Genomic DNA, 15,218 nt, shown 5'->3' on the forward strand with positions numbered 1-15,218 from the left:
ACAATGGCTTGACAATTAGAGCTACTGTCCTTATTTGACACTTGCCCCACAAAGCTCCCGAGTGTTTGTGTGATTGTAGGGAGTGTAGAAAACTCCAGAAAGTGATTGGAATTTAATTTTTTTGCCAGTCTGGCAGTACAGAGATGTGGAGTTGAAATAAATTTGACTTATTTTTTTAAAAGATTTTATTTATTTATTCATGAGAGACACAGAGAGGCAGAGACATAGGCAGAGGAAAAAGCAGGCTCCCCATGGGGAGCCTGATGTGGGACTTGATCCCAGGACCCCAGGATCACGACCTGAGCCAAAGGCAGATACTCAACCACTGAGCCACCCAGGTGCCCTGAAATCAATTTGACTTAAAGGAAATGAAGAAATGTCATAGTCCTCACATACTTCAGTTTGTGGGATACCATTCATACCAGTTACACGTAAAGCATCATTACCAAAAGCAATTTACATTTTTTGGTAGGATCTTTCCTTTATAATATTAGAAAGATTAAATTATATATAATTTTGTGCTAAGAAATAGGTCACAAGGAAAAGATCCTTAAAGGGAATGAAAGGTCAGAGGGGTGGAGTGCGTAGCAGTGAGGATTTCCCCATGTGAAGTCATTTGTTTGTAATGGTGAAGTTATTAAATAAGGTGTCCTTCAGAGGTAAGGTGAGGCTTTGGGGCACATGGCACCTGCCATGTTACAGTGTATGTTAGTTTTCTAGGGCTGCAGTAACAAAGTACTGCAAACTGAGTAGTTTAAAACAAAAAAAAAAATTCTTCCCTCACGGTTCTGGAAGCTGGAAATGTAAAATCAAGGTTTTCAGAAGGACCATGCTCCCTCTGAAAACTATAGCAGAGAATTCTTTTTTCCCCTCCTCTAGATTCTGGTGTTTGCTTGGAATTCTGGGCATTCCTTGCCTTGTAGATACATCACTCCAATCTCTGCCTCCATCTTCACTTTTATGAAGCTTCTTTACAGTAAGAAATCTTTTCTTCCTTTATGTTGGTATGGCATCTAATTCTTATCTTCCTTGTGGTATTTATCTTGCATCATAGTTATTTATGATTGCATCTGTAGAAGATGACTTTTCAGTTGTCTGCCCGGACAATTAAACCTCTACCTTGGTAATAACAGTCTGAAACAGCAGAGAAGAGATCTATTTGCCTAAAAACTACAGAACACTTCAGAAAGAAATTGAGGAAGACACAAAGAGATGGAAAAATATTCCATGCTCATGGATTGGAAGAATTAATATTGTGAAAATGTCAATGTTACCCAGAGCAATTTACACATTTAATGCAATCCCATCAAAATACCATGGACTTTCTTCAGAGAGTTGGAACAAATCATCTTAAGATTTGTGTGGAATCAGAAAAGACCCTGAATAGCCAGGAGAATATTAAAAAAGAAAACCATAGCGGGGGGCATCACAATGCCAGATTTCAGGTTGTACTACAAAGCTGTGGTCATCAAGACAGTGTGGTACTGGCACAAAAACAGACACATAGATCAATGGAACAGAATAGAGAACCCAGAAATGGGCCCTCAACTCTATGGTCAACTAATATTCAACAAAGGAGGAAAGAATATCCAGTGGAAAAAAGACAGTCTCTTCAATAAACGGTGCTGAGAAAATTGGACAGCCACATGCAGAATGAAACTACACCATTCTCTGACACCATACACAAAGATAAACTCAAAATGGATGAAAGATCTAAATGTGAGACAAGACTCCATCAAAATCCTAGAGGAGAACACAGGCAACACCCTTTTTGAACTTGGCCACAGCAACTTCTTGTAGGATACATCCATGAAGGCAAGGGAAACAAAAGCAAAAACAAATTATTGAGACTTCATCAAGATAAAAAGCTTCTGCACAGCCAAAGAAACAGTCCACAAAACTAAAAGACAACCTACAGAATGGGAGAAGATATTTGCAAATGACCTATCAGACAAAGGGCTTGTATCCAAGATCTATAAAGAACTTTTTAAACTCAACAGCAAAGAAACAAACAATCCAATCATGAAATGGGCAAAAGACATGAACAGAAATCTCACAGAGGAAGACCTAGACATGGCCAACAAGCACATGAGACAATGCTCTGCATCACTGGCCATCAGGGAAATACAAATCAAAACCACAATGAGATACCACCTCACACCAGTGAGAATGGGGAACATTAACAAGACAGGAAACAACAAATGTTGGAGAGGATGTGGAGAAAGGGGAATCCTCTTCCACTGTTGGTGGGAATGTAAACTGGCATAGCCACTCTGGAAAACTGTGTGGAGGTTCCTCAAAGAGTTAACCATAGAACTGCCCTACGACCCAGCAATTGCACTGCTGGGGATTTACCCCAAAGATACAGATGCAGTGAAATGCCAGGACACCTGCACCCCGATGTTTATAGCAGCAATGTCCACAATAGCCAAATTGTGGAAGGAGCTTCGGTGTCCATAGAAAGGTGAATGGATAAAGAAGATGTGGTTTATGTATACAATGGAATATTCCTCAGCCATTAGAAACGACAAATGCCCACCATTTGCTTCGATCTCGATGGACTTGGAGGGTATTATGCTGAGTGAAATAAGTCAAGAGGAAAAGGACAAACATATGGTCTCATTCATTTGGGGAATATAGAAAATAGTGAAAGGGAATAAAGGGGAAAGGAGAGAAAATGAGTGAAAATATCAGTGAGGGTGACAAAACACGAGAGACACCTAACTCTGGGAAATGAACAAGGGGTAGGGGAAAGGGAGGTGGGCGAGGGGTAGGGGTGACTGGGTAACGGGCACTGAGTGAGGCACTTGGTGGAATGAGCACTGGGTGATATGCTATATATTGGCAAATTGAACTCCAATTAAAAAAAATAAAAAAAGAATTCTATTTGCCATATTCTTAGTACCCATTGTCCCCTTTCATAGTCTGATTTAATTTTTTTTTAATTTATTTATGATAGTCAGAGAGAGAGAGAGAGAGAGAGAGAGAGAGAGAGAGAGAGGCAGAGACACAGGCAGAGGGAGAAGCAGGCTCCACGCACTGGGAGCCCGACGTGGGACTTGATCCCAGGTCTCCAGGATCGGGCCCTGGGCAAAGGCAGGCGCCAAACCGCTGCGCCACCCAGGGATCCCCATAGTCTGATTTAATGATGGGTGTGTAACTGACCAAATGGAACCAATAAGATTCTCTGTCTAGGACATCTGAATTTGGAACTCAAAGATTCTGCTGAGTCCCAGTGCTTTTGACAAAACTGAGGATATGTTTTCTTCTAAGATTTATTTATTTATTTATTTATTCATGACAGAGAGAGAGAGAGAGAGAGAAAGAGAGAGAGAGGGGCCAAGACACAATCAGAGGGAGAAACAGGCTCCACACAGGGAGCCTGACCTGGGACTCGATCCCAGGTCTCCAGGATCACATCCCGGGCTGAAGGCGGTGCTGAACCACTGAGCCACGGGGCTGCCCAAAACTGAGGATACATTAATCCAAGAATTGATAGGGCTAGCAGAAAGCACAGAGGAACAAAGACAGTTGTTCTGACCAAAGAAAAAATGAAGCAGATGTGTAAGGGGCAATGACTGTAGTGTTAGGAGAGATTACAGGGAAAAATCAGGATGTTGACGTTTACTACTTACTTCTTGTTGATTTTGCCAAAGTTCTGCAAGAGAGGAATTAGCTCAAACTAAAGCTGAGGAAGTCTGTGAGTAAACATAAAAAGAAAACAACATTTATAAGGTAAGTGCTTTCCACCTATGGACTGTAGTCTAAACTGACTATTCCATAATTTGGTGACTTCCAGGATCGAAAAAAAACAATAGCTTTTGTATCTCAAAACCAAAGGTACAATCAGTGGCAAAGAATTGGCAGCTACAGCTGAAGACACAATTAGTGGTCTATGTCTTTCTCAAGTAGGTTCTGTTAATGATTCTCTGTCAGACCAAGGGAAAAACCCACTGACAATGATCGACTTATAAGTGATGTCACATTAACTAAGGTTATTTTAGGGCTAGGGAAATAGGTAGAGTGTAGAGATGAGTACATAAAAAAAAAGAGGATAAAAAAACTTTTTAAAAACATAAAAAAAGAAATATAGTGGAACATAAGAATAGAGCCTGGGAAAATCCAGATCCCCCAAGTATCCCCCAAGGGCCTACTCCTATTAAAAGGAAGTCCAATACTTCAGATGCATCTTAAAAGAAAGAAGATTAGCTGCGTGTCTCCTCTACCTCAGGTGACTTTTTATGACCCCAATACAAAAGCCAAGATAGAGGCCATTTAACTGAGGGACTAGGGGGCCTGAGCAGAGTTCTAAAGCCTATTGCTAAAGGATAGAATTTTCTAGGCTAGTGTGTAGATTCAAGGACATGAGTTCATGTCTTTTCCTTTGACTACCACCCCCATGAAACAGTTTAAATCAAACCTATCGTAGTAGAATGTAGAATACTAGTTGCCTACCCCACTATCTCTTTTCTCTGCCTTAGTAATCAATTTCTTTTTTTTCTCACATTAACGTTCTTAGTTTATTTATCCTCTCATGAAAAATCTGCACAATCACCACAGATAAAGCCATTGGAGAATCTTTACTCCTTCTGTTGTCCAATCTCCAGCTCACTTTTTGCCAGCACCAACGCTGGCTTTTGCAGTCCCCCTGACTTTCTTCATTCTGTTTTTGCATTCTTTGTGCTGTTTTCTTGAAGGCTTTTTCTTCTCATACAGGCCATGTCTTGCAAGTCTATGTTTGGGTTCAATTTTGTTTGCATAATCCAAGGAATCATAAATCATGCCAAAGCCAGTTGTTTTGCCACCACCAAAATGGGTTCTGAATCCAAATACAAATATGATATCTGGTGTGGTCTTGTACATTTTGGCTAGTTTTTCCCGAATTTCTGTCTTAGGTACTGTTGCCTTCCCGGGGTGAAGAACATCAATAACCATCTGTTTCCGCTGAAGCAGTCGGTTGGTCATGAACTTCTTGGTCCGGATAGTTACTGTGTCGTTCATGATGGCAGCTGAGCTTCAAGCAGCCGGGGAGGAAAAGAGTAATCAATTCCTAATTTTTATCTGGGCACATTACTATTTGGAATAAAAGACTAGACTACATTTCCCAACCTCCCGTACCATTAGGCATGGCTATACCTTTACGTCTGGTCAATGAGACATAGGCAACAGTGTTTCATGGGTCTTCTGAGAAGTTTCCTTAGAAAAGAAGGAGGCATGCTCTTCTTCACCTTTCACCATCCTACTGCCTGGAATGTGGATATGATAATGAGTTTTGTCAGCCATTTGGGCCATAAGGATGACATCCATACCCTAGGAAATGCATTGCTAGAGAAAAGCCAAGCATGGACAAAACCACAAAGACTTATGATTTTCAACCCCTAAAGCAATCCCCATTTGGAGGAAGAGGGTTGCTGAAATGATGCAGTTTCCAGAAGGGTAAACCTCCCTAATGCCCCTTTCAGTAGTAACCAAGTAGGACAATGCACAAGGGAGATGATCTGAGAGAAGAGAATCTAAGACATTCAGTTGGGCTGACCAAGAACTCACTCCACTGCTATGTAGTTCTTGCTATTTATGTATATGATACAGAAATTGATACGATATTGATTGACAATCTTCATGTGTCATATCCATTTTTTTCCATTTCCAAATGGGATGTTTTATTTAACTCATCCTGTATTCCCTCTAGTATTAGAGACTAAGTGTTTGGGATATGGTCTAATGTACCATTTACCTATAGATGTGAAACCATGGGGAACTACAAGAAGACCTGCCCAAGATGATCATGAACTACTGAAGAATTTGGGGCTTAATGTTGGGTGCACTTGGGCTATGTGAATTTGGACTGTCTTTCTATACAGAAAGCATGAGCATATTTTCATTTGTGTATGGTTTGGTAGCATATTAGTTGAAGACCTTTTGTAGATCAGGTGGCTATCAATTTCATATGTTGGTTTTCTCCATCCAGTATACATCACCAATTGTTCTGGGAACAGCACTTTGGCTTCCCTTTGAGTGATGAGCTCTCTCTTTCTCTCTCTCTTTCTCTCAATTTCTTTCTTTCAATCCACAACTTCTAAGCAGAGATGTCCCACTCCCTGGTTCAAAGAGTAGGTGCATAAACTCTAACTTGACTAATTAGAATGTCCTATCCCCTGGCTTCAGGAATGGGCATGCGATCTAAACAGGTATAATCATGTGCCCAAAACTAGGTCAACAAATCAGCCAATGGAACATTACTAAGAACAATGCATTCTCTTCTTTTATTTTCCCCTAACTTTACTGAAGTGTAATTGACACAAAACATTGTGTAATTTTAACTGGTACAATGTGGTTATTTGATAATGTATATGTTGTAAATTGTTTACCACAATAGGTTAGTTAGCACATCCTTCACCTGACATAATTACCATTTTTTTTGTTGTTATGGTGAGAACATTAAAGCTCTACACTCTTAGCAACTTTGAAGTACACAAGTATTATTAACTATAGTCATCATGCTGTACATTAGATCTTCAGAATGTATTTATCTTGTAACTAATAGTTGTACCTTTTGACCAACATCTCCCCATTCCCCTCACCCCTCAGCCCTTGGCAACCACCATTCTACTTTCTGTTTCCATGAGTTCAATGTTTTTAGATTTTATATATAACTAAGATCATAAAGCATTTGTCTTTCTCTGTGACTTATTTCACTTAGCATAGTGCCATCAAGATCCATCCATATTGTTGCAAATTAATATAATTAATATTCCATTACACACACACCATCTTTTTATCCATTCATCCACCAATGGACACTTAGGTTTTTTTTTCATGTCCTAGACAGTGTGAATAATATATTAATAACACATGATCCAATAATTTCACTAGTGGTATTTACCCAAAGAAAATGAAAGCACTAGTTCTAAAGATATATGCACCTATGTATATTGCAGCATTATTTATGATAGCCAAGATATTGAAACAACATAAGTATCCACTGATAGATAAATGGATAAAGAAGATGTGATTATATATATTATTAATATATTATATATAATTATATATCACTTACACATACACATATATATACATAATGGAATATTACTCATCCATAATAATGGATGAGATCTTGTCATTCATTTGTGACAACATGGATGGACCTAGAGGGTATCATGCTAAGTGAAATAAGTCAGTCAGAGAAAGACAAATACCATATGATTTCACTCATATGTGGAATCTAAAAACAAAACAAGTGAATAAACAAACAAATAGCAGAATCAGATACAGAGAACAAATGGTTGCTAGAGAGAAGGGGGTAGGGGGATGAACAAAACAGGTGATGGAAAGTGGGAGATATAGGCTTCCATTTATGGAATGAATACATGAGGATAAAAGACACAGCATAGGGAATATAGTCAATGATATTGCAATAGGATTGTATGGTGACAGGTGGTAGCTACACTTGTGGTGAGCACAGCATAACACATAGAGAAATTGAATCACTATGTTGTACATCTGAAATGAATGTAACACTGTGTGCTAACTATACTCAAAAATTTAAAAACCCACAATGGGGTATCACCTCAAACTGGTTAGAATGGCTATAACCAAAAATCCCCCAACCAACCAAACAAACAAAAAACAAAAAACCCACAAGAGATAACAAATGCTAGCAAGGATATGGAGAAAAGGGAAACTTGTGCCTTGTGGGTAGGAGTGTCAATTGGTGCATTCACTGTGAAATACAATATGGAGGTTCCTTAAAAAATCAAAAATAGTACTGCTCTCTTCTTTTAGAATGCTAATCTAGTTAGATGAAAGTGTGAACCTTCCAATGGCAAACACAAATGGAATTGGGGCTGAGAAAAGGAGAGTGTTAGATCCCTAACCTCACAGCTTGAGCACCAGCATACAGCTATGCCTGAAGCCAACCCATCCATGGATCTTTCACTACTTGACCTGATGCTATTTTGTCCTCTTAAAACATATTTATTTGGAATTCTGTTATAACCAGAAGAACTCTGACAAGTAGATACCCATATCCTTATAATGTACCACTGTTCCCATTTTACTTATGCTGAGGATCACTTACTGATAGTAGCTTGTGGTTTGTTTCTCAGTGCTATAAGTATTTTTTTCCTCTTATATATATTCTGCCTTGCCTGACCTGGGGGATAGGGCAGAACCTCAGAAGGAAATGACTGGGTAGAACAACTAGGGAGGCTGATCCCTAGGAACCGTGGCCCGTCTTTCAAGTGGGATTCTCTTGTTCATGCTTAGCATCAAAGTGGTAGTGTCGTCTGCTTTTTTTTTTAACTGCAGAAAAAAGACACCATACATAACATAATTCACCATTATAAAAGGAATGGGTAAAGAAAAAAATGGAATATTATTCAGTCACAAAAAAAAGGAAATCCTGCCATTTGCAACAACATGGATGGGCCCTGGATTCAGGCATTATGGTAAGTGAAACTGGTCAGACAGAGAAAGACACTGTGTGGTACCATTCGTGTGTAGAATCAAAATAGATCAAGCTCACAGAAACAGAAGAAAATATTGGTTGCCAGAGGCATGTGTGGTAGGGGAAATGGGGAGATGTTGGTCAAAGGGTACAAACTTTCAATTACAGGATGAATAAGTTCTGGGGAGATAATGTACAGTATGGTGACTATAGTTAGCAATACTATATCGTATTCTTGAAAGTTGCCATGATAGTTGTGCTTTAATGTTCTCACCGTAACAATAATGACAACAAAATGGCAATTATGTAAGAGGAAGGACACATTAACTAAGCTTATTGTGGTAAACATTTAGCAATATATGTGCATCAAATCATCAAATTGTACACCTTAAACTTACACGTTACATGTCAATTATGCTTAAATAAGGCCAGAAAAAATTTACCATCTTAATCACTTTTATTTTATTTTTTTTTTAAAGTTTTTTTTTTTTTTTTTTTTTTTATTTATGATAGTCACACACAGAGAGAGAGAGAGAGAGGCAGAGACACAGACAGAGGGAGAAGCAGGCTCCATGCACCAGGAGCCTGACGTGGGATTCGATCCCGGGTCTCCAGGATCGCGCCCTGGGCCAAAGGCAGGCGCTAAACCGCTGCGCCACCCAGGGATCCCCCCATCTTAATCACTTTTAATTGTACAGTTTGGTGGCATTAAGTACATTCACATGGTGCAGCTGTCACCACCATCCATCCCCAGAACTCTTTTCATCTTTCAAAACCGAAACTCTGTGCCCATTAAACACTAACACCCCATTCCCCCTACCCCCAGCCCCCAGCCCCTAGCCCCCAGCCCTTGGAAGCCACCATTTACTTTCTTTTCTTTTTAAGATTTATCTATTTGAGAGACACAGAGAGAAAGAAGACAAGTGGCAGGTGGTAGGGCAGAGGGAGAGGGAGAGAGAATTTTAAGCAGACTCTGTATTGAGCATGGAGCCCAACATGGGGCTCAATCTCATGACCCTGAGATCATGATCTGAGCTGAAACCAAGAGTTTGATGCTTAACTGACTGCACCAGCCAGGTGCCCCCACCATCTACTTTCTGTGTCTATAAATTTGACAACTCTAGATACCTCCTATTTGTAAAATCACACAGTATTTTTCCTTTTGTGAATGACTTATTTCACTTAGCATAGTGTCCTCAAAATTCATCCATGTTGTAGCACATGTCAGAATTTTTAAGGTTGAATAATATTCGATCGTATGGATATATCACATTTTATTTATCCATTTATCCATCGAGGGGCAGTTGGGTTGCTTCCACCTTTTGGCTATTGTGAATAATACTGCTATGAACATGGGTCTACAAATACCTGTATGAGTCCCTACTTTCAACTGAGTCATCTGCTTTTAAAGAAACATGCAAGTTCAAATAATGAGCATATTGACTAGTATGGACATAAGACCAGAATACCTCTCTCTGTTTATGAATGTGTAAAACCCTCAAGGTCCTTGAATGTGCATCGGGTAAGAGGCAGAGGGAAAGACTTTAAATTCTCTACCAGTCCATCAGGTGGGACTTAGATATAATTAAATTTAAATTGGAGAAATACCCATTTTGTAGACTATCTTCATAGCTGCTGCACTGATTCGACTAAATTTCTATTATTTGCCACAGAATGAGACAATTCTAACCATTTTAACAATTAAGTGAAGTATATTCATAATGTTGTGTAATTTTCACCACTATTAAGCTCCAGATCTTTTTTGCAATCCCAGATGGAAACTCTACCCATTAAACAATAACTCCCAGTTCCCCCAAGCCCCTGGCAACCTCTATTGCATTTTCTGTCTCTATGCATTTGCCAATTCTAACACCTAATGTAAGTGGAATCATACAGTATGTGCCCTTTTGTGTCTGGCTTATTTCACTTAGCATCATGTCCTCAAGGTTCATTCATGTTGGAGCATGTGTCAGAATTTCAATCCTATTAAAAGCTGAATATATCCCATTATATATGTATGTATACACATATATACACACATATTATGTATATGTATCACACTTTATATATTTTATATAGTATATAATCTTATGAATTATATTATATATACACCACATTTTATTTATCCATTCATCTGTTGGACATTTTGGATTCTTTCCACATTTTAGCTATTATAAATAATGCTGCTATTAACATTAGTGTACAAGTATCAGTTCAAGTCTCTGCTTTCAATTCTTTGGGGTCTACCCCCAGGTGGGAAATTGCTGATTCATAAGATTCTATGTTTAACTTTCTGAGGGATTGCCTGTTTTCCATAATGGCCTTGCCATTTTACACGCCTACCAGCAATGGACACGGGTTCTAATTTCTCCATGTCGTCACTAACACTAGATACTTGCCATTTTTAAAATGATACCTATCTTAATGAGTGTGACTTGGTATCCCATTGTAGTTTTGAGTTGCATTTCCCTAATGATTAATAATGTTGAGCATCGTTTCGTGTATTTACTGGCCATTTGTGTATCTTCTTTGGAGAAATATGGATGTAAAGTATGTTCAAGTTCATCCTTTGCCCATTTTTAAATCCAGTCATTTATTTGTTGTTGTTGTTGAGTTGAATGAATTAAAAAGAATTAATCACTGTGTTAGGTGCTAGAAGTATAGACACTTGCAGGCTAGTGGGAGAAGCAGACAATATTCTATTTTTTAAAAGATTTTATTTATTTATTTATTTGACAGAGAGAGGATTGAGCACAAACAGGGGGAGCAACAGATGGAGAGGGAGAAGCAGGCACCCTGCTGAGCAGGGAGCCCAACGTGGGACTCCATCCCAGGACTCTGGAATCATGATCTGAGCCAAAGGCAGACGCTTCACTGACTGAGCCCTCCAGGAGCCCGAAGTAGACAATATTCTAATGCGGTGTGGTAAATCCAATGACAGTTATATGCGGAAGGTATTATCTCAGTTTCAAAGAGGGGCACACTAGTGGAGGTGGGAAGCAGACATAGAAGTTTTCCTGAGGGATATGGTGCTTTGGGATTATCTTGGTCTCAAAGGATCCTAGGCAGGCAAAAGGGGGAAGGGCGGACATTCGAGGCAGAAGGAAAATCATGAGCAATGGCTTGCCAGCATGAAACATTCTGGAAACTACAAGCATCTATCTGCTGTTGAAGAAGCAATTCCAAGGCAGGCAGTGGCAAGAAATGAGGCTGGAGAGATAGACGGGGACTGGATTATGCCAGATGTTATGGGCTATTGTAAGGTGTGTTTAAGGCTTTATGCTGAGACCTATGCAGTGATTGAAAGGTTTTAAGCATAGGAGTTACATAGTCAAACTTGTGTTTTAGATCAGAGCTTCTCAATCTTTTTTTCTTATTCCATCATAGTATATATACATAACATGAGAATTTTGTATGGCATTCTGAGGTAGGTAGTCCTGCAGCTGCATGCTGCATGAGATGACAGGCCTGGGCTTTTGCTGCCCCCAACCCAACACAGCTGTCCCGAAAGCTGAGATATGGGGGCAGGGAGTCAAGGTAAGATTCCCAGGGTTTTTGCTTCGACAACTGGATGGAGGAGCTACATGTTTGAGAGAGGTGATTCATCTAGGGATAGGTGTAAAGATTTACTTTGAGATGAGTGGCTGGAGATGCTGATAGATGGTCATTATGTCCTTGTTGGCTCTATTGGCTATGGAGCCATGAAGCATAAAGACCAAGGAGCTAGTGCAGTGTGGAAATTCATCTAGCTTTGAAAGGAACTCTGGGAGTGGTTGTGATGGAGATCCACCTCCTTTGAAATGTTTCCCAGCCCACAGCCTCAAAGAGGCAACCTTTCATATTTACCATTTGACTCCAGCCTTTTGGACACAACTGAATGTTATAGGGATTAATATTTGATTTACCAATCAAATTCTCTCTCTTGAGAAGCAGGCATTGGGCCCCAGAGACTGAATCAACTGTGTGAGAACCAAGGCTGAAGGTCAAGTAGATCAATCATTCTCAAACAGTGTCCCCAGGTTATCCGAATCATTTGGGAACTTGTTAGAAATGTAAATTCTCGTGCCTCACCCCACAGCTACTGAATCAGAGACTCTTGGGTGGGTCCCAGCAACCTGTGTTTTACAAGCCTTCCAGGTGCTTGTGCAGGTTGTCACTGATATGTACTCCTGGGATAAGATTACCATTCTGGAAGTAGCCCTGATCAATCACCTGAGTGTGATAAGTAGGCAGAAAAAGCTGGTCTTCAGAGAAGCAGGAGACTGAAGGGGCCTGGGAGAGAGAGGGAGACAGAAAGAGAGAATAGAATAGAAGAGAGAGGCAGGCACAGACGTATACAAAGAGACAAGGAGAGAAGAAACAAGCTACCTGATAACTTTTCAGTCCTATGAGGCCCAATTGTTCTTCCTATGATCAGACTTTGTGAAATTTCCCTGTATCATTACATAAATCTCTTTTATTTGAATGAGGTTTTCTTTTCTTTTTCTTTTCCTTTTTTTTTTTTTTACAATAAAAGTGCTCTGATTCCCTAGTTGACTATTTCTCCAAAAATCTATTAGGCATTTATTGCATGGCTATTGTCAAGGGTATCAAGATCAAGTAGACCTGGTTCTTGCCCTTGAGAACCCCAGTTTAATGGAGGAGGAATATAGACAATGTCAGGAGGGTAGGGAATGTGGTTACTGAGCTTTGAGGTTACTTGCTAAGCACTAAATAAATATTAGCTGTATCTCAGTGGTACCTGGTAAGGCCAGAAAAGACCTCAAGGAAGACTTAATAGTTGATATATACCTTGAATGACAAGTTTTTTAAGAAGAGGAGGAAGATGGAAGGTGTTTCAAGTGGAGAGTAAATTAGCACAGAGGTATGGGAGATTATGGTATGTACCTGGGAAACGTAAGTGGTGTAAGGGCAAATACAAATTAAAAATAAGAGGCTTAATTTTCCTTGTCAGAAATAAGGGAGGAGATTCCTCCCACCTCTCTCCCTTTTCTTACAAAATTTCTTCCTCTGTCCTTGGGTATGTAAATCTTAAGTAATAGCTAAACAAGTCTGCTAGCTTCACAATTCCCCCACCTTTCCACAGGGACCAGGGAGCCACCTCTTTTTTTTCTTTTTAAGATTTTATTTATTTATATCATGAGAGACATACAGAGAGAGGCAGAGACATAGGCAGAGGGAGAAGCAAGCTCCCTGCAGGGAGTGGGATGCAGGACTTGAACTCAGGACCCTGGGATCAGGACCTGAGCCAAAGGCAGACAGATGCTCAACCATTAAGCCACCCAGGTGCCCAGAAGCCACCTCTTTGAAATGCAAACATCAAGGTTCTGGAGCCCCCATCTCAGTTCCTGTAGGAGGGTCACAGCCTAGCTTCCCCAGGGAACCTTGCTCCAATTTGCAAAACTGTCTCTTGGAGGTAAAGATATGAAAAGTTTGTTTCTCCTATGGATAAAGTCAACACAGGTCATCTCCCCAGTTACAGGATAAAGTTGAGATGAACTATGAAAAAAAAAAAGATGAACCACAAACAACAAAAGGTGCTGTCAAATCCTCTTACTTAAGGACCAGCTGTTGTTTATCTTGTAAACATGTATGTAATGGGTTCTATCCGCTGGCTAGACATGCGGATGATTCCTCTCTGCCTTCACAATTTCTTAATGGATTGCCAATGGTGTGCATCCCATTTTGGTTTGATGTTCATTCAATAAAAACAGTGTTTGCTTCCACTGCTACCTCTGTGGGGAGGGTTTATTGGGCTAGAAGGTCTTGGTCTTAATTATATTTCCCCAATGGTGCTTTGGTTGGGCTGGAGTTGGGCAGGTTACAGGAGGCAGGGGAGAGGAGAAGCTTGAGGGCAAGACTAAAGCCTGACTGAGTACAGGAGTTTGGTGTGTTTGAGTGTAGGCTTTATCCCATAAGACAGGGAAAAGAGCTGGGATATTTTTATTTTATTTATTTATTTTTAAATATTTTATTTATTCATGAGAGACACACAGAGAGAGGCAGAGACACAGGCAGAGGGAGAAGCAGGCTTCCCATGGGGAGCTTGATGCAGTGCTCAATCCCAGGACCCCAGGATCACACCCTGAGCCAAAGGCAGATGCTCAATTGCTCAGGTGCTCCGAGATCTGGAAGATTTTTAGCCAGGGAAGAGAAATCATGAATTTTCCAGCTTAGAAAAATGACACTAGTAGTAATGTGGAGGGTGGATGGTGGGGGGTGGGGAGGGAAGGGCCAAGTGGCATGGCACTAACTGTGGGCAAAGTAATAATCTTAGAATACAATTTAAGGGTTTTCTTAATCTGTTATCACTCAGAGGTTATTCTTGGATTGACCTTTCCCTAAGCCCCGAAACAATATCTGGACCTGCGTATTTTTATTTTTACCACAGGGGCATCTCCCCAGGATGCAGAGAATAGAGGACAAAAGTAGCAGTTGTGCCTGCATGTCTGCCACTTCTGGGCCACTTTTCCTGAATGGTCTGAGTGCCCCTCAGGCCCCACAGTCTCATCCCAATGACTCTTGAGGTCCTCTAGCTTCTTTAGGATCTACAATATCTCTGACGGTGTTCAGCAGAAGGAAAATTGCTTATCACAGTGGTCTCTACCGTTGGCTGGTGCTCGGTTTATGGTGAACACTCGCTGGAGATTCAGTGAGGTCTGAATGCCTCATTGATTAAAGTGCCTACCTGTTACCCCGGATTGTGACCTTCGAATGTCGGGATTCACGTGAGTTCAGCTCTTCCTATGCTAACAACCCACGAATGGATTTA

General features: G+C 40.3%; 1 protein-coding gene and 1 long non-coding RNA gene across 2 annotated transcripts in view; one reads left to right on the top strand and one right to left on the bottom strand.

Annotated features, from left to right (window-relative positions):
* Positions 1-15,218, top strand: part of LOC129518709 (uncharacterized) — a 122,496-nt gene that overhangs the window by 92,839 nt on the left and 14,439 nt on the right. The window contains exons 3-4 of the long non-coding RNA XR_008666229.1: positions 11,186-11,400; positions 14,838-15,174. This is a non-coding gene — a long non-coding RNA (uncharacterized LOC129518709). The remainder of the gene's footprint in view (positions 1-11,185; positions 11,401-14,837; positions 15,175-15,218) is intronic.
* LOC129518708 (40S ribosomal protein S24-like) lies at positions 4,532-5,033 on the bottom strand. The gene has a single exon (XM_055338910.1). The coding sequence runs from the start codon at positions 4,999-5,001 to the stop codon at positions 4,609-4,611; it is 393 nt and encodes a 130-aa protein (XP_055194885.1). The 5' UTR covers positions 5,002-5,033; the 3' UTR covers positions 4,532-4,608.

The sequence above is a fragment of the Nyctereutes procyonoides genome, unplaced genomic scaffold, assembly GCF_905146905.1.
Source record: "Nyctereutes procyonoides isolate TBG_1078 unplaced genomic scaffold, NYPRO_anot_genome, whole genome shotgun sequence".
NCBI lineage: Eukaryota > Metazoa > Chordata > Mammalia > Carnivora > Canidae > Nyctereutes > Nyctereutes procyonoides.